Source organism: Phoca vitulina, unplaced genomic scaffold (genome assembly GCF_004348235.1).
Source record: "Phoca vitulina isolate PV1807 unplaced genomic scaffold, GSC_HSeal_1.0 scaffold52, whole genome shotgun sequence".
Lineage (NCBI taxonomy): Eukaryota > Metazoa > Chordata > Mammalia > Carnivora > Phocidae > Phoca > Phoca vitulina.
The window spans coordinates 946674-972260 of NW_022589755.1; the positions used below are offsets into that span (position 1 = coordinate 946674).

Below are 25587 nucleotides of genomic sequence, written 5' to 3' on the forward strand. Positions count from 1 at the left end.
AAACACCGAAGCCACTGTCCAGTATCAAAATAGCACGTCTCTCACAGTTACGTTGTTGAATTGATGTCAGATTTCCAAAAGGAAGTGCCTATCAGGCTATCGGAAGAGAGATATTAAATAGATAAACGTGTGGCTGAGTTGAACACAGTAATTTACTATGCAGTCAAGGGAGATACTTTCTGCGGTAATTACAGAGCTCACCTTTGAGTTCCTGCTTCAGTGTATCCAACATCCCTCTACAATATTTCCTGTCATGACCCAATCTGCTTATTCTCTCGTCCCTGATCAAACATAGGGCGACTGATAAAACCAACTCTAACACTTCATAGCGTATGGATTTGAAATGCAACGTGACGTGTTCGCTTCTGCTACCAGTGGACACATTTTGAGCCTGCATGACCACGGATGGTAAGTGTATTTGGGTCTGTAGCCTTCGGAGCATCTGAAATGTGTTTAGCCTCTGGGAGCAAGCTCAACTTCACGGAGTCCGAAATAACACGTCCCCACACGATTGGGTGAATAGCTACAGGCAACACACAGCACTACCCCCAAAACTTGAGTTCTGCTTCTTTACGAAGGGACAAAGACCCTTTTAATCTCTTGGACTCGTGGACACCATCTCCCAGCGCAGCTTGCGGGTCTAAAATTGTGGGTCGGCTGCCCAGCACCCTTACCCGCCGCATCTGAATCCACGCGAACTACATTAACCGGTAGGCTCCGCGCCTAACGGCCGCCTCGCTGAGCCAATAAAGGTTCAGAACAGGGGCCTTCCGTGTGTGACGCCGAGCGCGGGGCGGGACTTCCGGCGTCCTCCTCCGGGCGGTCATTTTGGCTTCTCCCCTGTGTTCATCCGGGCAGAAGTTCCGGAGCGCAGGGCGTGCGCGGGGTGACTTGCAGGAGAAGGACTCAGAGGAGTCGTTGGCCCAGCCATACAGAGGCGGGTCTGAAGCGAGGCGACGCCGCCCGGGGTGCCCCGCACCGGGGCCGGTGTAAGAACCTTCTGCCCGCTCCCGGCCCCGCTCCGCCCACAGGCCCGGATGGCGGCAGCCACGCTGAGGGACCCGGCTCAGGTAAATACTGCGTTTTCCGCCCCTCGCCGCCACCCAGATCCTACAGCTCCGGTTGAGGGGCGCCTGCTCACGTGCTCACATCCCAGGTCTTACTGTCCAGGATAACGAGGCACTGGTAGGTGGGGTCCCCTTTCTGACAATGGCCCTGAATAAACCTGACATCTCAGCTTCCCTGTTTAATTTACCGACGGGATTCGGTGTGGGGGCGTGTTCAGTTTTACTGCTGTGATTCGGTGTGGGGTAGTGTTACCGGCAGAGGAACCGACCTGTGCAGAGGCGTGCAGGTGCCACCGAGCTGGGAGTATGCGGGAGAGCTGGGGCTCTTGTGCCTGCGGGGAACAGTGTTTGGGGCGGAGGCACACCTGGAAGAGCAGGCCGAGGGTTTTGCCTGCGTTCTCAGGACCCTGGAAGCTGTGGATGATTTTAAACAAAGGAGCGACACGAGTTACATTAGGGTTTCAAAAGCTTCCCAAAGGTTGTTGATTGGAAAAACAGACTGAAGGAGGGTCATGGAGACAGCGAGGCATTAGGAGGTTGAATCTTCGAGGACCCAGAGCTAGTAAGGTGAAACACTGAGGCATAAAAGGTGGACATCCAGTTATAAACTCACCTGGCTTACCGGCCAGGCATAGGTACACAGAGGAGTCTGAGCCCATCGAAACCCTACATTGTGTTCATCTGTAACCTGCCCGTTAAAACATGGCTGCAGACACACTTACGGAACCTACGCAGGAATGTGTAGGGTGTCCTAGTCCCTCACTGGCTCCTCCTCCCACTCATGTATTCTCCGTTGTAGTGTCCCGGGACTCTGCATGCCATTCTTCCAGACCTTGGGTCTAGGGACCCTGGAGAAACCCCTAGCCTTCGCCCTGGGTCCGTAGGAGGAATTATATGGAGGTATTTCCATTTTGGGCACCTGATGTGAACAGGTGTGAAAAGGTTATCTCAGTACAGGGGTGTAAAAATGTTTGGAGAGGTGAGCTGGGAGCATTAAGGAAACCATAGATTCCCTTTCCTTCAGGTGGGAGCAGTAAGATGGGATTCAGGACTGGAATGGCTGCCTGAGAAGTTGGTTATCTGTACTGGAGGTGGTGGGAACTTTGGATTAGAGGAGGGCGATGACCTTAGCCAGCTCTCAGCAGGCTTCATCTGGCTGCACTGTAGAGGACAGATTGTGAGGATGAGGGAAGAGGAAGGTAAACTAGGGTGGAGTCCACTGTAGTGGGCCAGTGGAGGGTTCATGGGACAGAGTGGTGGCTTAGAAGTGGCTGGATTCTGGATCTATTTTTATTAAGAGTCAACTAGATTTCCTAATGTGCAAGGGAAGTCACATGATTGGTCTGCTTGTATCGCTATATTAGAAAATAGCACAAACTCGGTGACTTATAAACCACAGAAATTTATTTCTCACAGTTCTGGAAGCGAGAAGTCCAAGATCAAGATGCCTGCATGGTCAGGTTCTGTGTCTAGTAAGGGCCTCCTTCCTAATTTCCACCCAAAGGCCCCAGCTCCTAATACCATCAGTTTGTGGGGGGTAGAGTGTCAAAATATGAATTTTGGGGGGACATAAACATTTTTTCTAGAACAGTGAGAAAGTGAAGCACAGGATTCAGAGATGACCCTAAGGTTTTGATCTAAGCAGCAGGAAGGATGAAAATTTCAACTGATAAGGGGAAGTTCACCATAGAGTAATTTTAACTGGGGATATCAGGAACTTTCTGTTGGCTCTTTTAAGATCTGAGGTGTTTCAGAGACCACTGAGTGAAGGCACCAAGTAGGCAGCTGGACATGCGTCTCTGGAATTCTGGGGAGGAGTTCAGGATGGAGACATCCAACATATTGTGGCTACTGTATATGTCCGGGTAGGTGAGTTCCATTTGGGAGGGGCAGTCTCTAGGTAATGACGGTAAAACCATTTCCAGACTAGGGAAGGAAAGGTGGTGGCTGGGAACTGGGCCTCTTGCTTGGATATCTGGTTGATGGCATTGAGTTTCACATACTTAAATAAGTTAGAGAAGTAAATGGCACAAAGGGAGAAAATGTCAAGGACAGGGTAGACTCAGAACTAATGAAGGGTACCAGTAGAAGAGTGGACATGAGATGGGTACAGAGGCATAGGAGTTGGCGCATTAATACTCAGTCCTTGGAGCTAGTATTTATTCCATTCAAAGGACTTCATGGATTTTGTGGCAACCTTGGTGGGGCCTGGGATATTTCATTCAGTCTGGAGGATAAGGTTAGAGGGGCAAATCCGTGAGAACCACTAGGACTCAGATGGGTGGCTAGTGGGGCTGGGCTTTGAATGAGGGTTAAGTCAAAAGAGGAAAGTTCTGACTGCAGAATGATCAGCAAGTGCAGCACAGAAATGGAATGAGGCCATGGGTATCTGAAATCTGCAGGTCATTCTGGGCTGTGAAGGTTGGAGCAAGAAAGACTTTTTTTTTTTTTTTTTTTAAACAGAGAGACACAGCGAGAGAGGGAACACAAGCAGGGGGAGTGGGAGAGGGAGAAGCAGGCTTCCCGTGGAGCAGGGAGCCCGACGTGGGGCTCGCTCCCAGGACCCTGGGATCATGACCTGAGCTGAAGGCAGACGCTCAACGACTGAGCCACCCAGGCGCCCCCCTAAGGCAGACGCTTAACGACTGAGCCACCCAGGCGCCCCCCTAAGGCAGACATTTAACAGCTGAGCCACCCAGGCGCCCCCCTAAGGCAGACATTTAACAGCTGAGCCACCCAGGCGCCCAAGCAAGAAACAGACTTCAGCAGGAAGCAGGAGGACTACATAGCCAGCTTCAGAGCTGCCTCTACAGTGAGGATCATCAGACGAGGGTCAGTGGGTCTTGATTGGCTTTATGAGAACCTCTCTGGATACCATGCAGTAGGTAACATGGGGAGACCCAGGGAGATGCCTGTGCCGTCCTGTGGGGCAGGAAGTGGCTGCGGCTTCTAAAAAGAAGCAAGGAAGAGCCTCTCCGGGAAACTAAGATATTTAAAGGCAATCCTGTATGCTGTAGTTAACACACACAAGCATAGGGAATATGCATTCTCAGAAGAGATTTGAGTGACGCCAGAACCTCTGAGCTAGGGAGATGAGTGAAGGTCTTCCCCTGCACAGGCCCACTTCTTAATGACTGGAACTGTTGGCTGTTTTTTCAGATGCCCAAATTTTGCAAAAGATTGCAGAGCATACAAAGGAATAAGGAAACATGGCCCAGTCAGAAGAACAAAATAAATTGTCTGGAAACTGGCCCTATAAAAATGTAGGCCTCTGAATTACTTGACAGAATTTTAAAACAACTGTGCTAAAGATGCTCAGTGACTTAAGAGAACACAGACAACAATATGAGAAAACAATTCATGGACGATGTGAGAATATCAACATATAGAAACTGTAAAAGAGAACCAACCAGAAATTCTAGAGCTGAACAATACAACAATTAACTGGAAAATTTATTAGAGGAGTTCAGTAGCAGACTTGATCAGGTAGAATAAAGAATCTATAAACTTGAAGACAGGTCATTTGAAATTGTCAAGTCAGAGGAGTCCCTCTTAAGGGACTTATGGGATACCAGCAGGCTGACCAATATATGCATTATGGCAGGCCCAGAAGGAGAAGAGAGGGACTTTATTTGCAAAACATATCCAACAGAGGACAAGGAGCTAAAATACATAAAGAACATTTATAACTCAATAGTTACAATTAAAAAAAAAAAAAAAAAAAAAGGCCAAAAATGTGAACAGATAGTTCCAAAGGAACTTAAGGCAAAAAATTACATAAAAAGATGCTGGAAAGAGTCATTAGGAAAATGAAAACTTAAACCCATAATGACTTAACCACTGTGCACTTTTAAAATCATTAAAATTAAAAACTCTGACCATACCAGCTGTCGTCAAGCATGTAGAGCATGTGGAACTCTCATCCACTGATGGTAGGAAGGGAAATTGTACAAGCACTTCGGAAGGCAGTTTGGCAGTGTCTTTAAAATTAAACATACAGCTTTTATACCACCCAGCCATCCCATTCCTAGGTATTTATCCAACGGAAATAAAAGCATATGTTAATGCAAAGACCTGTGAACAAATGTTTAAAGCAGCTTTATTTTTAATGGTAAAGGGGGGAAAACCCAAAGTCCATCAAAAACAGTTGAATGAATAAACAAATTATAGTACCTCCATATAATGGAATACCACTCAGAAATAAATAAGAATTGTCTTAGTCAGCTGTAACAAAATACCATAGACTGAGTGGCTTGAAGAACAGAAATTTATTGTTCACAGTTCTGGAAGCTGGGAAGGCGGTCCAGATCAAGGAGCTTACTGCCTTGGTTCCTGGTGAGGACTCTTCTTGGTTTGCAGATGGCTTTTTTGTGTCTTCACATGATGGAAAGACAGGAAGTGCAAGTTCTCTGATGTCCCCCCCCCCCTTTTTTAATTGAAGTATAGTTGACATTAATATTAGTTTCAGGTGTACAACATAATGATTTGACTATTACATACATTACAAAAGGGGCGCCTGGGTGGCTCAGTCTGTTAAGAGTAGGCCTTCGGGTCAGGTCATGATCTCAGGGTCCTGGAATCGAACCCCTGTAGGGCTCCCTGCTCAGCAGGGAGTCTGCTTGGCTCCCTCTGCCCCTCCCCTTGCTCGTGCTTTCTCTCTCTCTGTCTCTCTTTCTCTCAAATAAATAAATAAAATCTTTATACACACACACATTACAAAATGCTCATCATAAGTATACTTTACCATCTATCACTAAACAAAGCTATTACAGTATTATCAGTGATTCTCTGTGCTGTACTTCTCATCCTTGTGACTTGTTTTAGAGCTGGAATTTTGTACCTCTTAATCTCTCTCACCTCTTTTGCCCATCTCCCCACACTCCTCCCCTTTGGCCACCACCAGTTCTCTGTATTTATAAGTCTGCTTCTGTTAGTGCTGTTGTTTGATTGTTTTGTTTTGTAGATTGCACACATAACCGAAATCATATGGTATTTGTCTTTCTCTGACTTATTTCACTTAGTATAATACCCCTTAGGTCCATCCATATTGTTGTGAATGGCAACATGTCTTCTCTTGTCTTTTTTTTTTGTTTTTTTGTTTTTTTAAATAATCTCCATGCACAGTGTGGACTTGAACCCACGACCTGGAGATTGAGTCGCATGCTCTACCAACTGAACCAGCCAAGCGCCCCCTGATTTAATTTTTTTTAAATGGCTGAATAATATTCCCTTGCATGCATATACACACACACACCCCACATCTTTATTCATTTATCTATCAGTGGACACTTAGGTTGGGTCAGTATTTTATCTATTGCAAATAATGCTGTGGTAAACAGGGATGCGTATATCTTTTTGAATTAGTGTTTTCATTTTCTTCAGGCAGATACCCAGAATTGGAATTACTGGATCATATATATTTCTATTTTTAGTTTTCTAAGGATCCTCCATACGGTTTTCCAGGGTGGCTGCACCACTTTACATCCCACCTGCCACCCCCAAACACACACAATGCACAAGAGTTGTCTTTCTGATACTAGCCATTTTGACTGGTGTGAGGTGATAAATCATTGTGGATTTGATTTGCATTTCCCTGAAGATTAGTGATGTTGAGCATCTTTTCATATGTGTTGGCCATCTGTATGTTTCTTTGGAAAAATGTGCATTCAGGTCTTCTACCAATTTTTAATTGGATTGTTTGGGGTTTTTTGGTGTTGAGGTGTGTGAGTTCTTTATATATTTTGGATATTAACCCCTTATTGGATATATCATTAGCAAATATCTTTTCTAATTCCGTAGGTTGCCTCTTTGTTTTGTTGATGTTTGGTTTGCTGTGTGCAAGTTTTTTAGTTTGATGTAGTCCCAATTGTTCATTTTTGTTATTTCCCTTTTTTGAGGAGATATATCTAGAAAAATGTTGCTAAGGCTGATGTCAAAGAAATTACTGCATATGTCTTTTAGTTATATGGTTTCAGGACTTACCTCTAGGTCTTTAATCCATTTTGAGCTTATTTTTGTGTATGGTGTAAGAAAGTGGCCCAGTTTCATTCTTTTGTATGTAGTTGGCCAGTTTTCCCAACACCATTTATTGAAGAGACTCTTTTTCCCCATTGTATATTCTTGCCTCCTTTGTCATGGATTAATTGACCATATAAGCATGGGTTTATTTCTGGGCTCTATTCTGTTCCATTGAGTTATGTGTGTATTTTTTGCCAGTACCATACTGTTTGGATTACTGTGGCTTTGTAGTATAATTTGAAATCTGGTTGTGATCCTTCCAGTGTTGTTGTTCTTTCTCAAGCTTGCTTTGGCTATTTGTGGTCTTCTGTGGTTCCATACAAGTTTTAGGATTCTTTGTTCTACTTCTGTGAAAAATACTCTTGATATTTTGATAGGGGTTGCATTGAATCTGTAGATTGCTTTGGGTAGTATGGACATTGTAACAGTATTAATTCTTCCATTCCGTGAAGGGGTATATGGTATATCTGTGAACTTGGTATGTGGTATATCTTTCCATTTATTTGTATTGTCTTCAGATTCTGTCATCAGTGCCTTACAGTTTTCAGAATATGAGTCTTTCACCTCCTTGCCTACATTTATTACGAGGTACTTTATTCCTTTTGATCCAGTCATAAATGGAATTGTTTTCCCAATCATTTATTTATTTATTTATTCTTACGATTTTTTTTTTTAACCTATTTTCTCTTTCTCCTGGGTTGTTATTAGTGTATAGAAACACGACAGATCTCTTTCTCTCTTTTTTTAAAAGATTTATTCATCTATTTTAAAGAGAGATCATGAGTTGGAAGGGCAGAGGGAGAAGGAGCATGGAGCTTGATGCGCAGCTCTATCTCACAACCCTGAGATCATGACCTAGTGCCACCCAGGCGCCCCTTTCTTTTTTTTTTTAAAGATTTGTTCAGCTATTTTAGATAGCATGAGCATGAGCTGGAGAGGCAGAGGGAGGGGAAACACAACAGATTTCTGTATATTTATTTTGTATCCTGCAACTTTATGAATTCATTTATTAGTTGGAGGAGTCTTTAGGGTTTTCTATATATAGTATCATGCCATCTATAAATAGTGACAGTTCTACTTTTTTTATTCCAACTTGGATGCCTTTTAGTTCTTTTTCTTGTCTGAATGCTATGGCTAGGACTTGCAGTACTTTGTTGAATTAAGCTGGTTAGAGCGGGCATCCTTGTCTTGTTCTTAGAAGAAAAGCTGAAGCTTTTCACCATTGAGTTTGATGTTAGCTGTCATTTTTTCATATATGGCCTTTATTATGTTGAGGTATTTTCCCTCTGAACCCACTTTGTTGAGAGTTTTTATTATGAACGGGTGTTAATGATTTTTTTAATGTATGTTGAATTTAGTTTAAATTAGCAATTTGTAGAAGACTTTTGCATCTGTGTTCATTAGGGATATTGGTCTGTAATTTTCTTTTTTTGTAGTATCTTCATCTGGTTTTGGTATCAGGGTAACTTTGAGGAATGAATGTGGAAGCATTCCTTTTCTATTCCTTTTCTATTTTTTTTGTAGTAGTTTGAGAAGGATAGGTGGTAACACTTTTATTTATTTATTTATTTATTTTTTAAAAAGATTTTTTAAATTTATTTATTTGACAGAGAGAGAGATAGTGAGAGAGGGAACACAAGCTGGGGGAGTGGGAGAGGGAGAAGCAGGCTTCCCGCGGAGCAGGGAGCCCGATGCGGGCCTCGATCCCAGGACCCCGGGATCATGACCTGAGCTGAAGGCAGACGCTTAACGACTGAGCCACCCAGGCGCCCCGGTGGTAACACTTTAAATGTTTGGTAGGATTCACCTGTGAAGCCACTGGGTCCTGGACTTCTGTTTGTTGGGAGTTGTGGGTTGTTTGGGGGCGGGTGGGGGGGAGTGGAGGAGGAAGGGAGAGAGAGAGAGAGAGAGAGAGAATCTTAGCAGGCTTCACGCCCAGCACATGTGGGGCTCAATCTCATGACCTTGAGATCATGACCTAAGCGAAAATCAAGTGTTGGATGCTTAACTGACTGAGCAACCCAAGCGCCCCTGTTGGGAGGTTTTTGATTACTGATTTAGTTTTGTGACTAGTAAACAGTCTGTACAAATTTCCTATTTCTTTGTGATCCAGTCTTGGAAGGTTGTATTCTTCTAGGAATTTGTTGGTATATAATGAATCCTCTATATTTCTGTGAGGTCAGTTGTAACTTCTCTTTCATTTCTGATTTTGAGTCCTCTTTTTGCCTTGATGGGTCTGTCTAAAGGGTTTATCTATGTTATCTTTTCAAAGAACCAGCTCTTAGTTTCCTTGATCTTTTTTTAGTGTTCTTAAATCTCTATTTCATTTATTTTCATTCTGATCTTTATTGTTTTTTTCATTCTAGTAGCTTTGGATCTTGTTTGTTCTTTTTCTAGTTACTTTAGGTATAAGGTTAGATTGAGATCTTTCTTGTTTCTTGACGTAGGTCTGTATTGCTATAAACTTCCTTCTGAGAACTGCTTTTGCTTCATCCCAAAGATTTTGAAGTGTTAGGTTTGTTTTCATTTGTCTCCAGCTGTTTTTCAATTTCCTCTTTGATTTCTTTGACTTCCTGTTTAGTAGCATGTTGTTAAGCCTCCATGTGTTTGTGTTTTTTCCATTTTTTTTTCTTGTAATTGATTTCTAGTTTCATACTGTTGTGGCTGGAAAAGATACTTGATACGATTTCAGTCTTCCTTAAATTCACTGAGACTTGTTTTGTGACCTAACATGTGATCTGTCTTGGAGAATGTTGCATGTGCATTTGAAAAGAATGTGTATTCTTCTCTTTGGGGATGGAATTATTCTGCATATGTCTGTTAAGTCTTTGTGGTCTATTACCACCGTTTCTTACTGATTTTCTGTGTAGACAATCAATCCCTCGATGTAAGTGGAGTGTTGAAGTCCCCTTCTATTATTGTATTCTGTTAGTTTCTCCCTTTATGTCTGCTAATCTTTGCTTCATATTTTTAGGTGTTCCTGTGTTGGTTGCATAGATATTTACAATTGTTATATCCTCTTGTTGGATTAATTTCTTTATAATTATGCAGTGCTTTTCTTTGTTTTCATTACAATCCGTGTTTTAAGCTCTACTTTGTTTATTATAAGTATTCCTACCCCAGCTTGTGTTTCACTTCCATTTGCATGGAATATGTCTTTCCATTCCTTCACTTTCAGTGTGTATGTGTCATTAGGTCTGAAGTGAGTCTCTTGTAGGCAGCATATAGATGGGCCTTGTTTTTGTTTTTTAATCCATTCAGTCACCCTGTGTCTTTTGATTGGAGCACTGAGTCCTTTTACATTTGAAGTAATTATTGGTAGGTATGTACTTACTGCATTTTGATTTTTTTCCCTTTTTTTTGGTAATTTTTCTCTGTTCCTTTCTTCTGTGCTCTTATCTTGTGATTTGATGACTTTCATTAGTACTACAGTTTTCTGGTTTGTGGTTACCTTGGAAGTTCATATATAACATTCCAAATATATAGTAGTCTCTGTTAAGTTGATGGTCACTTAAATTCACACACATTCTAAAAGCACTACATTTATTACTCCCCCCTCTATGTTTTATGTATAGGATGCCATATTTTACATCTCTTTTGTGTGTATTGCATAACTAATTTTTGTAGGTAAAATCGATTTTACTACTTTTGCTATTTAGCCTTCATACTAGCTTTATAAGTCATTGATCCACTACCTTTATTATATATTTATATTTATTACTGGAACTTTTTTCCTTTCATAATTTTCTTCTAGTTATGTTTTTGTTTTTTCTGCTGAAAGAAATCCCTTTAACATTACTTGTAAAGCCAGTTTAGAGGTGATGAACTTTAACTTTTGTTTGTCTGGGAAATCTTTATTTCTCCTTCAATTCTGAATGATAGTCTTGCTGGGGAAAGCGTTCTTGGTTGTAGGGTTTTTTCCTTTCAGTACTTTGGATATATCATGACCCTCCCTTTGGGCCAGAAATATTTCTGCTGAAAAAATTCTGCTAATAGCCTTATGGAGTCTCCCTTGTGTGTTACTATTAGGTTTTCTTTTCCTGCTTTTAAGATCATCTCTTGACTGAGGTTTTTTTCTATTTTAATTATTACGTGTCTTTGTGTGGACCTGCTTGGGTTCATCTTGTTTGGGGCTCTCTGTGCTTCCTGGGATTGGATGTTTCCTTTTCCCAGGTTAAGAAAATTTTCAGCACCATTCTTTCTCTCTTCTCCTTCTGAGACTCCTGTAATGTAAATGTTGTCTCAGAGGTTCCTTAACTTACCCCAATTTAAAAAAGTACTTTTTTCTTTTTGTTGTTAGACTTGGGTGCTTTCCACTGCCATATATTCCAGATCACTGATCCATTCTTCTGCATCCTTTGATCTGTTGATTCCCTCCAGTGTGGTTTTCATTTTAGTTATTGTATTCTTCATTTCTGGTTCTTTTTTATATTCTGTATCTCTCTTTTTTCTTTTCTCTCTCTCTTCCCCCCCCCCTTTTTTTTAAAGATCTTATTTATTCGTTTGTCAGAGAGTGTACAAGCAGGGGAAGCAGCAGGCAGAGGGAGAAGCAGGCTCCCTGCTGAGCAAGGAGCCCAGTGCGGGACTTGATCCCAGGACCCTGGGATCATGACCTGAGCCGAAGGCAGACGCTTACCCAACTGAGCCACCCAGGTGTCCCTATATTTTGTATCTCTTTATTGAGGTTCTCACTGAACTCATCCACTTTTCTGTCAAGACCAGTGAGCATCTTTAGGACCATTACTTTGAACTCTTTCTCAGGTAGATTGTTTCATTTCGTTCTTTTTTTCTGAGGTTTTGTCTTGTTTCGTTTGAAACATATTCCTCTCTCCACGTTTTGTCTGACTCCTTGTTTGTTTGTATGTATTAGGTCAGCTACAGGTCCTGGTCTTGAAAGTAGTGACCTTTTATGTAGAAGGCATCCTGTGGGTCTCAGTAGTGCAGTCCCCCCAGTCACCAGAACCAGTCACTGTAGGGTGTGTCCCCTGTGTGTGCTTTTTGAGCTCTTTTGTAACTGGCCAGGGACTGCTGTGGGCATGCTGGTGGGTGGGGCTGGCCCTCAGCCCAGACTCCTGCAAGTGGCTGGCTGAGAGACCAAGCTGTAGCTGCTGCTGGTATGCTGGTGGGTGGGGCCGTTTCCTCCTCCCTGGGGCAGGAGTCCCTTTGAAGAGGTGCCTGTCCCAGCTGGGGCTGCCCATGCGCTGTGGCAAGACAGGAGCTGCTTTGGAGGGGATGGGTAGCTTAGGTGGGGTGGGTTTGCAAGGGAATGCTAGGGTTGGGGGAGCAGAACTGGCTCCCAGAAGCATCCAGCCAGCTAGGCTGAAGGAGAGCCAGAAGAATGGTCTCTGCCAGCACTTCTTTTTTTTTTTTTCCTTCTGCCAGCACTTCTTTGCCTTGAGAAGGTTTCTCCAGATCCTTGCTCCTCTGGCACATGCTCCAGAATTAGTAAATCTTCACCTGTGACCTAGGTGCTTTTCAAACTGCGGCCTTTTGTGCTAGGTTTCAGACTGAGTGTTATAGTATGCTGGCCCTTTAAGAACAGAATCTCCGTTTCCTGTAGCCTCTGGCTCTGCCATTACCATAGTTAAGCCCTGCTGATTTTCGGATGTCTCAGGGTTAAGCTCTGCTCATTTTCAAAGTCAGACTTTATGGGGCTCATCTTCCTGTGCAGGTCCCCAGGGTCAGGAGTGCCCAGTGTGGGGATTGATCCTCTTACCTACGTGCCTGTGATATCCCTCCCACTTGTGGCCTGCTGTGCGAGGCGTTTGGTTCTGCACCACATCTCTAACCCCCTCCTACCTACTCCATTTGGCTTTTTGTCTTCAGCTGTGGAATAAGTGTTCTAGTCTTGAGGCCGTTGTCAGAGTGAGTTGTGTTATATGTAGTTGTTGCCTTGGTTTATCTGTGGGTGGTGAGCCCTCCTCTTCCTACTCTGCCATCTTCCCCTCTGGTATTTCTTATAAAGGCAGTAATCTCATCATGAGAGTCCCAACCAGATGGCCTTATCTAACATAATTACCTCCCCATACCCTACCTTCTAATTCCATTACATTGAGGTTAGGGGTTCAACATATGAATTTGGGGGGCACATATCCACTACTTAATAGGAATGTAATATGGATTTATGCACCAACATGGATGAGTCTCTAAACAATTAGGCTGAGTGGAAGAATTTAGACAAAATGAACACACAGCATCGTTCCATTTATTTAAGATTCTTGAAAATGCAGAGTAATCCGTTATCACAGAAGCAGATCAGTGGTTTCCTGAGAATGGTGGTTGAATGAGTGAGGGACGTAGTGGAAAGGATTATGACAAAATTTTGGACGGCGACGAATATGTTTCCTGTCTTGATTGTGGCGATGGTTTCGGTGGTATATATCTGTGTTAAAACTCGCCACACTGTACACTTTCAATGTATTCACAGCTTAATACAACCACAAAGATACAGATAAATAAAAAATACATTTACTTCCAGCAAGGTAAAGTATCTGAGGTTGGAATGGTTGGAATGAAAGCAGTAAGGGGGGAGCATAGAATCCTGAAGAAGAGGGGAAACGATTTGTTTCTTTTTTCTCTTTCTCTGCCCGATGGTATCAATATGCAGTTAAGGATAAAGCAGAAACCCCCTAAAAAGATGGAGTTCTTGGAGTCACTGTCATATTAGGAGGGCCTAAGGTGGACCCAGCACCAGATATTCCTAAACTCATATGACCCAGTGTTATTGTTAATGAGAGGGAAGGTTTGTGCTGGATTTGGGGAGTTACAGTAGTTTCTAAGCCAATGGGATAAGTAGAATAATGTCGCACTTACACAGCAAAGGAGAGTTAAGGTAGTAGTAGGTAAAGAGTGCTAATCAACTGACCTAGAAGTGGAGAGAGGATGCTGGATTACCTGGGCCTGCCCAGTGTAATCATATGGGTTTTTGGATGGGGAAATGATAGGCAGAAAATGGGAAGTGTCTGAGTGATGCACGGTGAGGACAACTCAGCTGGCCGTTGCTGGCTTTGAGATGGAAGGGGGCCATGAGCCCAGGTCCGTGGGTGGCCTCTAAAGGAGGCAAAAGAATGAATTCTTTCCTAGAGCCTCCAGAAAGTAAGTTAGCCGTGCTGACATCACTGAGACCCATTTTGGACCTCCCGACTTCCAGAACTGTAATATAATAAGTTTGTATTGTTTAAGCAATAATAAGAAACTAAAAAGGCCAGTTTAACATGTTAAAATTACACACAGTTGAAATAGTGCATTACCAACCAGCATACTTAGGGTTGCCAGATTTAGAAAATAAAAATACAGGACGCTCACTTAAATGTGAATTTCAGATAAACAATATTTTTTTTTTACTGTATGTCCCCTGCAATATACCTTATAAAATTATTCATCTGAAACTCACATTAAACTGGATATCCTATGCTCTGTCAGGGAACTCTAGGTATACTAGAAAGCACTATGAGCATGTTTTGCAATCCTGGTTATTCTCTATAATAAAGAAGGATAAAAAGAAGCGGGCATTTATCACTTAGGTGACTGCTGGTAGGATAAAACCTGAAAGCACACAAAATACTGGTACACAGGTAAGTGTCCACTTAGCTTCAGGCTCTTAGGAGAACCTTGTGAATGACTTGGGAGACGTTCTGGGGCCTTGATGCATTTATATGCAATTGCACTACTTTGAGTCAGAATAACCGAATCTTTTAGGATATACAATTGGATCAGCTTTAGGAGTAGTCACCAATACCCTTCCCTGTCCCTTTCCCTTCCCTGCTTACCCACAAACACGCAGACGCAGGACTGTGCACGCACGCACGCACGCACACGGTTGTGCTGGCAGACACGCTCGCTACGGAAGCACTTGTGAACATCCACGAGGAATCACATCAGCGTTTTGTAGGGATGCCTGTCTGGGAAAGTGTGTGCCTAAAACCTGAGGGACAGACCTCACATTGTAAGGTTTCGTAAGGCTGGGGTAGGGAGGACTTGTGGAGAGACGGGGCTGTTCTGTAAATTTATGAGTTTGTGATTATGCTGTCAAAACATGTAGAACTGTACACGAAGTGCATTTTTCAGCTATTGTTTTAAATAGGGCTGTCATGAAAGGACCTGGCAGCAAGCATTTCACGTGGCTATTTGAGGACAAAGCAACTCAGGCAGAGAGATCTGAGGTGTGCTCAGGCAATGTCAGAGTAGTCCTATTTGGTTTTAAGGAGAATACATTTGTGAAACAGAAGTACTTTTCCCAAATGTATAATTTCTGATCTGACATCCACAATGCTAAAAGGCTTTTGGAAATCTTTCCTTTTTTCTTTGTGCGCAAACCACTCTTCAGTTTTAGAGGGGCGCGGTGTCCTCTCCATGGCGTGTTGTCATCTCTTTGCAGCAGTTATATTCTTGAATTTAAAATTAACTTCTCTTGGGGTATCTGGGTGGCTCAGATGGTTAAGTGTCCGCCTTCAGCTTAGGTCATGATCTCCGGGTCCTGGGCTTGAGTCCCCCACCTGGCTCACTGCTCCATGGGGAGTCTGCTTCTCCCTCTCACTCTGCCCCTCCCCCCCCACTTGTGCACTCACTCTCTCAAATGAATAAATTTAACTTCTCTTTTTAAAATAAGTATAGATTCACAGCGTAAATAGTATAGAAGTCCCATGTTCCCTTCACCCAGCCTCCCAAAATGATGACATCTTAGGTAGCTATAGATCTTACTCAGTTTCTAACTTGCACATGTGTATGTACTGTTACAAAATTTTCCCCATACAGAGATTCAGATCACCACCAATGCAATCAAGATATAAAACTGGTTTTGTGACTGCAAAAACTTCCTCATGCTGTTTGTATTCACACCAATTTACACTCCACCCCCCTCCCTGTCCTCTGAAAAGCACTAACTAATCCATTCTCCATCTCTGTAGTTTTATGAAATTTTTTCCTACTAAATGTAACACGCTTGAGAGTATTCCGTTGTATGGATGTTGAAGAATTTTTTCAGTTATTCATCCGTTGACGTTTGTTCCTAGTACTGTGCTATATAATGAGTAAAGATACTGTGAACATTGATTTGTGAATATAAGCTTCATTTTTTTATTTTTAGGAATTTTAAATCTAGTATTATTAAGCACACAGACTGTTTTCCGTTTATAATATAAATATTTCTATTTATTACTTATTGTTGAATTGTTATATAATTTATAATATATAATTTAAATTGAAACAATTTGTTTCATTATGTGAACAAAGAAATTCTCTGGTAGGTATAATGATAATGACCCAGTCTGCTGGCCCAGTATTCTTTCTTTCTTCATCACTAAAGTCAGCCTTAGCATGCTGTCTAAATTGATAAGGTAGTTTCCACTAACTTAAATCAGAATATTGTCTTTCTCACTCAGACTAGAGTTTGGGGTCCTTGGAGATGCCTCCCCCTTTACTTCAGACATTTCTACATGAGTTCGTATCAGTTTTGTTGAGAAGCAGAACATTAAGTACTTGAGGGAAATGGATACATTTTCCCTGGGCTGTTGCAGACAGATTGAGCAGCTTAGGAGGCATCGAAACTTTACAGCATCAGGGATATTGATATAATGTGCTTGAGCCTCATGGTGGGCCTGACTCCACCTTGTCTTTGTTCTTTCCAGATACAAGCAGAGGGGTGAGTACCTTCTCAGCAGTAGCTCTCTTCTTGTGAGGCGAGGGCCGTATGCACCATCCTGATCCTGGTGAGTATGTTTGACCCTGTTTGTGAATCCGAGCTCTCGGCTCACGACCACCTCCCTTCCCTTGTGTCTTCATCTTTCTCAACATTTCTGCCCTTTCTACTTCATTAGCAGTGACAAACGTGTTTCTCCGTTCTGCTTTGGGGGCAAGGAAAACTTTTTCCGCATAGAGTCTTTGGGCTCTAAGTTCCCTCCAGAATATGCAATTGTGTAGTATTTAGTAACACTTTAAAAAATATTTGTAGTCTCATAAACTGTGCCAGTTAATCTGCTGGGAATAATTTTAAATTCAGTGTTGAGTAACAGTTGTAGGATACAAAAGGAGCCAAAAGGAGCCATTGTGTAAGCAATTAATTCAGAATTTCATGATTTTGGCTTTTTGACAGTAGAAATCCTATGCTGATTTGAATTTTAAACTAATACCCAACATATTTATTTTATGAACACATTGGGTGAAAAATGTTGTGTGAAGAGACAATGCATGTGGACTGTGATGAATAATAAATGTCTGTCTAAATAGCATTTTTAATCTAATGCTATGAATGACAGGGAAAAGAGCACATTTCTTGGGTAGGGACCTCTTTCCCTCTTTCCCTACACACTCTGAGCACAAGAGGTTTAAAAAATGGGAGAAAGCTGGAGGTTGGTTTGTGTAGTTTGATCTCAGTGCCAACTTTCTGTCTTCTGAGGGAGGACACTCCTCTTTTCTAAAAAGTTTTTGCTTTTGTCACATAATGGATGCTCCAGGGAAGGCTCCTTTCTGCCTGTGCTGCTGCTTACATTTTTAGAGCCAGCTCCAGCAAATACTACAGGCATAGATTGGGTTCTGGACCACTGCAATAAAGCAAGTCAAATGAAGTTTTTGGTTTCCCAGTACATATATAATAATAAGCTAGGTTTACACTTTACACTGTAGTCTTTTAAGTGTACAGAAACCATTAGGTCAAAAAAACAACCAATATTCAGACCTTACTTAAGAAGAATATTTTCTTGCACACCCTTCATCTGAGCTTTCGGCGAGTCCTCATCTTTTTGTTTGTGGCTCAGGGTGGCTGTGCCAATTTCTTAAAACAAGACAATGAAGTTTACCATAGCAGTTGACTCTTCCTTTCAGAAAAACCTTCTTTGGTCATTTCAGCATCTTCACCAGGAATAGATTCCACAGCAAGAGACAGAACACAAGCAGGGGGAGTGGGGGAGAGGGAGAAGCAGGCTTCCTAATCCCAGGACCCTGGGATCAGGACCTGAGCCAAAGGCAGACGCTTAACGACTGAGACACCCAGGCGCCCCTCATCCGTTCAAGTTTTATCATGAGATCGTACCTTACAGCCATTCAGTCACATCTTCTTTACATCTAGTTGTCTTGCAGTTTCCACCCCACATCTACTGTTATTTCTTCCATGGAAGTCCTAAATCCCTTCTCTCGCCTTACAAAGACTTGAAAGTCAAAAATTATTCCTTCATCCATGGGCTACAGAATGGATGTTGCGTTAGCATCTCCATCAGAGCTCTTGGGTGATTGGGTGACCGGGTGCATTGTCAGTGAGCAGTCAGGTCTCAGTATTCAGTAAACCATATAAACATATAAACAGATGTACTGTCATCTGGGCTTTGTTGTTCCATTTATACCTCAGGCAGAGTGGATTCAGCTTAATTCTTAAATGAGCACTGGGCCCCTAACAAGACAGTTGTCCTCTCCTCTGAAGCCAGGCAGGCTTGACATCTCTAGCTCTGGAAGTGCTAGATGGCATCTTCCAATAGAAGGCTGTTTTGTCTACCTTGAAAATTTGTGGTTTAGTGTAGCCACCTTCGCGACTGATCTCAGCTAATCGTCCAGATCAGCACTAGCTGCTTCACCTTGTATTTTCCTTCAACCTCAGGAACCAGCCTCTCTGCTGACTTTCAGCTTATCCTTCTGCCGACTCCTCACCTCAGCCTTCCTAGAATTGGAGACAGTTAAGGGTTTTGGCTTAAGGGAACTTTGGGGCCACTTTGATCTTCTTTGCAGACCACTACAACTTTCTATCAGTAGTAAGGCTGTTTTGCTTTCTTACCATTTGTGTGTTCACTGGAGTAGCACTTTTAACTTTTATTTATTCCCTTCAAAGGCTTTTTGTGGTTATTTTGCATTCACAACTGGGCTACACTTGGCTGTCATTTCTAGCTTCTGATTTAAAGTGAAAGATGTACAAGGCCCTTCCTTTCAGTTGTGTTCTAATGTTATTAATAGGCGTAATTTCACTACTGTCTTGTTGGAGGGAAATAAGGAAGCCTGAAGGTGGAGCCGTCAGAACAGATACCACACCATTTATCAATTCTGGATGGCCCTTTGACTAGGGCTTCATTACCTGGAAATGACAGACCTGCTAAATTGTTCCACAGGAGAGTTAGTTATGAGCTTTAGAGTGTTTCCTAATTTAAGAGCCAAAAAAATTCTTCATGCAGTTGTTTTGGGAATGTTCTTCACGCACACACTTGTGGGAGGGCTTCTCCTTCCCAGGCGCTTCCATTTACATGGCATTTCCAGTGAGAAACTCCTAGCATCTGTGATGCCGTATCCTTCATATACATGCAGATTTACCAAATCACTGCGACAAAGTAAGACTAGGTATGTGCTCTGTGGCACCTCAGTTCAGGAGTAAGCAGCTCACACTGTCCTTAATGGATCTATATCTTCATCTATTCAAACCTCCTAGATAGATAGAACTACCTCCACGGAAGTGAGTACTCGTGTATTCCCAGTCCTTGCAAGGGCGTATCCCTTCCACGGGGGGTCCTGCAGACAGCTCTGTAAGCTAGGGAGGCGCAGCTGGGGTCAGTGAATCTCTAATAGGACATGGAATTTGGTTTGGAACTTAACAACTCCTAGCATTTGCAAAGTCTGGAGACCACTCTGCGTTGAGAATTTGGTTTTGAAAGCTTTGAATCACTTTCGTGGCTGTAAGGCTATTGTAGTCCCCCTCATACTCCTCCAAATACCAGAATCGGTGGCTTTCTGATGTTGGACAAAAGCACAGAATGGGCAGTGCACCTTGAGAAAAGCAAAAAAGTAGGAGGTGAGGTCACATCCTTCCCAGTTTCTCCCCCCCAAGGTCAGACACACTGTTACGAGTAACTCTATGGGATGGTCCGTCCATTTGGATTTGTCACCTTTGGGAGTGTGCTTACAACATTAAAGTGATCAGTTGCAGGCAACTCCCCAGGACACAGCCCCCTCACCACACTTCCCAGTGGCCCAGGACTTTCTGATGTGTGGCACCCTTCGCAGAGGCCTGTGGAGCACAAAGAACGGCATTGCCCAGAGGACCGTGCACCGAGTGACGCCCGCGTGGAGCCAATGAAGGTCCAGGAGACGGGCGTTTCCGTGTGTGCCATCACGTCGGGGCAGGACTTCCGGGGTCCTTGTGGCAGTCGTTTTGGCAGCTCTCAGGTCTGTTTCCTGTTCAGAGGTTCCAGAGCACAGGGTCAGGACAAGGTGACGACTGGGGAGGCACGAGAGGAGGCATCCCCGCGGCACCGCACTGCTCCCGGCCCTGCTCTTCCCACAGAGTCCGATGGCGGCGGCCACACCCAGGGACCCACCTCAGGTAAATGCCTAAGACCCTCAGGACCCCTGCTTGCATCGCTGTGGCCCAGGCCAAACCTGGTCTCCACCGTAAGCAGGGAAAGGCCTGGATTCACAGGCCGAGGGACAATCAGGAACAGTGGAGATAGGAGCTCATTGAGCCCCACACCTCTACTGATGAAGCACTTTTGGAGCCCGACATGTAAGGGGGAGGGTGTCCAGGACGGTGGAATGACATCAAACTAGAGGTTATATGGATGGAAGTGTTTGCAGGTCTAGCAAAAGTCAGCAAAATGAGGTGGTCATGGGGCACAGCTACCAGTATGGCTGAGCTGTGAGTAGTCAGGGAGATGCACGTGTTCTTTCCTTCTGACGGCTTGGATCTGACGTTACTACAGAGATGTAAGTCGTGGCTCTGGAAGTAAGAGAAAGTGTTGGGTGGGTTTTAAGAGAGTAAGGTAGACACAACAGGAGGAGACAGGGATGACCCCTAGGGCTTTTTGTCTCAGCAACCGTATTAAGAGAGCCTGACATGTTTCAGAAAATACTACTCCATGCTGGCAGTAGGTGGGCAGCTGGATATAAAAGTCTACAGATTTGAGGTGGGGTTCAGCCTTAGACACATAGGTGGAACTTTGTGTCACATGGAGGAAGGGAAATTCAAATGATGGTGAGAAGATTATTAAAAGGCCCAGCAGAAGAGGATGGGTACTGAGAGTCTAGACCTGCTTTTTGCAGCAAGTGGTCTCTCAAACAGAGGTAAGGGACAGAAGACTTCGAGGGGAAGAGAAGACATGAGCAGGCTGCTGCTTAGTGATGGCATCCTTACCTGGAGCCTGGTAGATGAGCTTAATTTAAGGGTTAAATACTTGGCCTGGTGTTCTATTTAAATACTCATTCCCCATATCTGGATATAGGGATATTGGATTTTAAATTTTAGTGGGGTTGCTCTAGTATCCTTGATAGTAGACTTGAGGCTGCCCTAGGCCGTGGGCTCTGACTTGCCAAGCACTCATGATGCCATAAAGCTATAAAAGAGGTGTGTGAGCTCATGGCTCCCATCTCCTTGGTATTAGGGACTGAGGAGCAGTAGTTCAGGCGATCTTTGGTTGTGCCTGGTGAATGCACTGGGGAGGTTGTTGAGGCCTTGCCACCTGGCCATGAGCTTAAGATTCTGTCTGCCCCCACGCCTATTGTTTATACGGCTGGACATCTCCTCTAAGGTGGGAGGCCTGGGAGGAGGATGAGTGGGGGCAGGCGGGTGCCGGGCCTGGAGTGTGGGTCCTTTGGAGGAGGGCTGTTTGTGGTTTCATCTCTCCCCAATCATGGCAGGGTAGTGTGACCTTTGAAGACGTGGTTGTATACTTTTCGTGGGAAGAGTGGGGTCTCCTGGATGAGACTCAGAGATGCCTGTACCATGATGTGATGCTGGAGAACTTTGCACTTGTGATCTCACTGGGTAAGAACCCCAGCCCTCCCCCAGCCAGATTCTGCTTTTTTTCTCACGTTTGGGTCGTGGGTACTGCCATCACTAGGAGTGGGCTCAACAACAACCCTCTTGTAGAGCTGCCTGCAAACCCCCCCAGGAGCCTGATGGGTTAGCATCGGCCACTCTTGTCCACACCCATGGCACCTGCCCAGGTTTTCTCCCTCCTTCTCAGAAGCTCATGTTTCTTCTTGTCTGAGGCCACCAGTTGCATTGAGGACGAGGGGCTATTCCCGTGGGGTCTGCTTAGAGTATGTTCTGGTTTTGGTCATGCATGAATTTGCTCCGGAGCATCACCGGTCCTGTCATTGCCTCATCCAAGTCCCAGTTTTCAGCTGGGGTTTAGAGGAGTCCAGGATCCTTGATGGAAGTGCCCACACCTCTCTCTCCCTTTCCTTCCCTCTTCCTCAGTTTTCAACCCCTTGCACTGCTTCCACCTTTCATACCTTCACACCTGTTTCTCAACATTGGATACACCCCTCCTTAGTCTTGGACTAGCAATCTAGTCACTTGCAACCATCTGTTCCTGGCCCTAGGCCTAAACTTGCACACAGCACTCCAGCCCTGCTGCAGGCCGGGGGCAGAGGAGTGAATTTGAGACCCTGCTGCTGCTTCTGTGCTTCACACACCTCACCACCACCACCCCCATCTTGTGAGGCCTCCCTAACACCTGTGACTTTACAGTTCCGGGACTCCAGCCCCTTTTATCAACCTGACCCCAACACCCTCTTTTTGAAAACATATCCAGTGGCCTTATTCAACTGTGCACGACAGACATTTGTGACAGCTTCCACCAAAGATAACACATATTTCACACCAGCATTTCTGTACTTTCAGGTTGTTGGTATGGAATGGAGGACGAGGAGGCCGTTTCTGTGCAACAAATGGCACTGGGCAAGACTCCAAGTCCAGATTCCTCCGTTTGGAAAGCTCAGCCCTGTGAGAAGTGTGTCTTGCTTGGGAGAGACATTTTGTACATGGCTGAGGACCAAGGATCACACCCTGGGCAGAAATCTTACACCTGCGAGGCATGTGGGAAACGACTGTGGTTCAGTGCAGATCTTCACCAGCACAACGAAGAGAAGCCATTCCGATGGGACATGGAGCTTGTGACAAGCTACAAACTGCATGTGTCAGGGAAGCCTTTCCCCTGTGGGGAAATTGGGAAGGACTTCCTGGCCATATTGAGTCTTCTCCAGCATCAGGCCACTCTCAAAGGGGCCAATCCACACAGCAGCTTGGAACTTGAGGAGTCCTTTCAGGGTAGAGAAAGTCCTCACACATGCAGCAGCTATGGGAAATCATTCAGCTGTGAATACAAGCTTTTCCAGCATCCGCAGGTTCACACCAGAGAAGGTTATCAGGACTGGGATAACTGTGAGAAACCTTTTAACCAAAGCTCCACCCTTACTAATTGCCCGAGAGCTTACCCAGGACCAAGGACTTACGAGTGTAATGAATGTGGGAAATCCTTTAGCCAAAGCTACAATCTCATTCAGCACCACAGAATTCACACTGGCGCAAGGCCTTATAAATGCAGTGAATGTGGAAAAGCCTTCAGCTTCAAATTCAGACTTGTCCAGCACCTGCAGATTCACACTAGAGTGAGGCCTTATGCGTGTGGCGAATGCGGGAAAGCCTTCAGCTACAGCTCTACTCTCATTAAACATCAGAGGGTTCACACGAGAGAAAAGCCTTACAAGTGTGGGGAGTGTGGGAATTCCTTCAGCCAAAGCTCCAACCTCATTCAACACCAGAAAATTCACAGCGGAGCCAGGCCTTACAAGTGCAATGAATGTGCAAAATCCTTCAGCTACAAATGCAAACTTGTTCAGCACCTGCGCATTCACACAGGAGAAAGGCCTTACGAGTGTGGCGAATGTGGGAAATCTTTCAGCCACAGGTCCACTCTCAATCAACACCAGAGAATTCACACTGGAGCCAGACCTTATAAGTGCAGTGAGTGTGACAAATCCTTTAGCCAAAAGTCCAACCTCATCCAGCACCGGAGAGTCCACACAGGAGAAAAGCCTTACGAGTGTGGGGAGTGTGGGAAATCCTTCAGCCAAAGCTCCCACATCATTCAACACCGAAAACTGCACACCAGATAACCTCATGAATGCAGTGGGAAAGCCTTCCCTATAAGGTCTAACATTCACTCTGAGGGAACCAACTAGGATATTATATAAACCAGGGGTAAGAGAGTCCCCCAAAGACTTCCCCTGCTCTCTCTTGAACTTTCTGAATGAAGGGCTAGCTGTTTCCCTTCTTCCTCACGAAGTTTCTGACCCAGTTTTGATGAAGCTTGGGGGGTGGGAGTTCAGAATACTATTTACCTTCCCAGGCCTCCTAGAGTGCCATGAGAACAGCATAATCTCTGTGTCACCACATACTGTGGAACACTAGGGTGGGGGGAAGTTGTCCCAAGTACTGCAAAGGAATCATGTGCCTTCATGTGTGGGTTCACTTTTCTGGGTATCACTGCTTGTAGTAAGAGGACATAGAGGGGCCAGGTGACTTGTACAGAAACAGGACTGTGGGATGATACAGGAACTTACATCCACAGATATTTCAGTGACCATGCCTGTGGTTCAAGTTTATAACACTCCACATCTGTAGTTGAGGAACCTGAGGCTGTTCTCAGACTTAAGTTTTATAGTCCAGAAAATGGCAACAGGATGTTGCTCACCAGGATCGAAATTATCTTGAATTCTCAGTGATGCAGGGCATCCCTTCCCTGACGTACAATGAGGGGCGATGGACTTTTGTGCAAAAAAAAGTGGGGGGACTTAAGACCTCTCTTTGATTTTTTTAATAAAGCTTTATTGAAGGTTAATGAACAGGCTGTAAAACTGCACATATTAATTGTATAACCGAACCACAGATGGTAATAAATCTATATATATATATAACTCCAGTGTTTACTTTTAAAAACCATTTTCCTTTAATGTTGATTATTTTGAGAGAACCAAGATGTTGCTTCATTTATCTATGCTGCTGACCACCACAAATAAAACTTCAAACTTAGTATAAATGAACCTTTCTAAGGACCCCTTTCCCCCCATGTAGTCATTGTTTATATTGTCTTGACTAGATTTTTACAAACATGTTCTGGATAGAAACAAACTTAAGAGAGTCTAAATATTTTACTTTATTAGGGACAAAAAAAAGTACTGCTTTCAAGGGTGAAAAGTCAAAAACAGACCTATTATCCCCCAAATCCTGAAATGGAAGACTCATAAGCATAATACAAAAAAAAAAAACAACCCTGTAAAACGGAATCAAAACACAACACACACCCTTCACCCCCAGGATTTGTAGATCCTAGGACCGCCTTTAAAGCTAAGAAGTCACTGGGCCAGACTGTTCCTCAACCCCCCCCCCGTCTGAGCCAGAGGTCGATCTTAACTCACTCACATTCACAGCTAGCTCCACAACAGGAAGAATGATCCCAGTGTGGAACCTGGTTCTTAGTTCAGCCCCTGGGCACGGAATCTACACCTTTTCATCTGTTTTTTCTTTTTAAAGACTCTCACAGAGCGATAAGCAAGAACAGGACCCCCAGCAGGGGGAGTGGGAGGGGGAGAAGCCGTCTTCCCGCTGAGCAGGGAGCCCGACGCGGGGCTCGGTCCCACAAAGGAAAGGCAAACATCTGGGTTGTGGTTGCTCCACCTTCCGGCTCCCACGCATCTTTATTGTCAACACCCTGCAAGTCACTTGACCGCCAGCCGCCCACTCAGCACAACT

General features: G+C 44.0%; 1 protein-coding gene across 1 annotated transcript; it reads left to right on the forward strand.

Moving 5' to 3' along the window:
- The first annotated feature begins 816 nt into the window (after positions 1 to 816).
- LOC116622104 (zinc finger protein 501-like) lies at positions 817 to 25061 on the forward strand. The gene is made up of 5 exons (XM_032388297.1): positions 817 to 1070; positions 16712 to 16792; positions 20058 to 20376; positions 21687 to 21813; positions 22678 to 25061. Exons 3-5 carry the CDS (start codon positions 20344 to 20346, stop codon positions 23949 to 23951), a joined length of 1434 nt encoding a protein of 477 aa, XP_032244188.1. The 5' UTR covers positions 817 to 1070; positions 16712 to 16792; positions 20058 to 20343; the 3' UTR covers positions 23952 to 25061.
- The last annotated feature ends 526 nt before the right edge of the window (positions 25062 to 25587 follow it).

What these genes read in the sequence shown, in the direction of transcription:
- LOC116622104 (XM_032388297.1), top strand. Translation starts at nt 20,344, where the DNA reads ATGGCGGCGGCCACACCCAGGGACCCACCTCAG. An exon ending in CACCCAGGGACCCACCTCAG is followed by an intron (nt 20,377 to 21,686) that starts GTAAATGCCTAA and finishes CAATCATGGCAG; the next exon opens with GGTAGTGTGACCTTTGAAGA. An exon ending in TGCACTTGTGATCTCACTGG is followed by an intron (nt 21,814 to 22,677) that starts GTAAGAACCCCA and finishes CTGTACTTTCAG; the next exon opens with GTTGTTGGTATGGAATGGAG.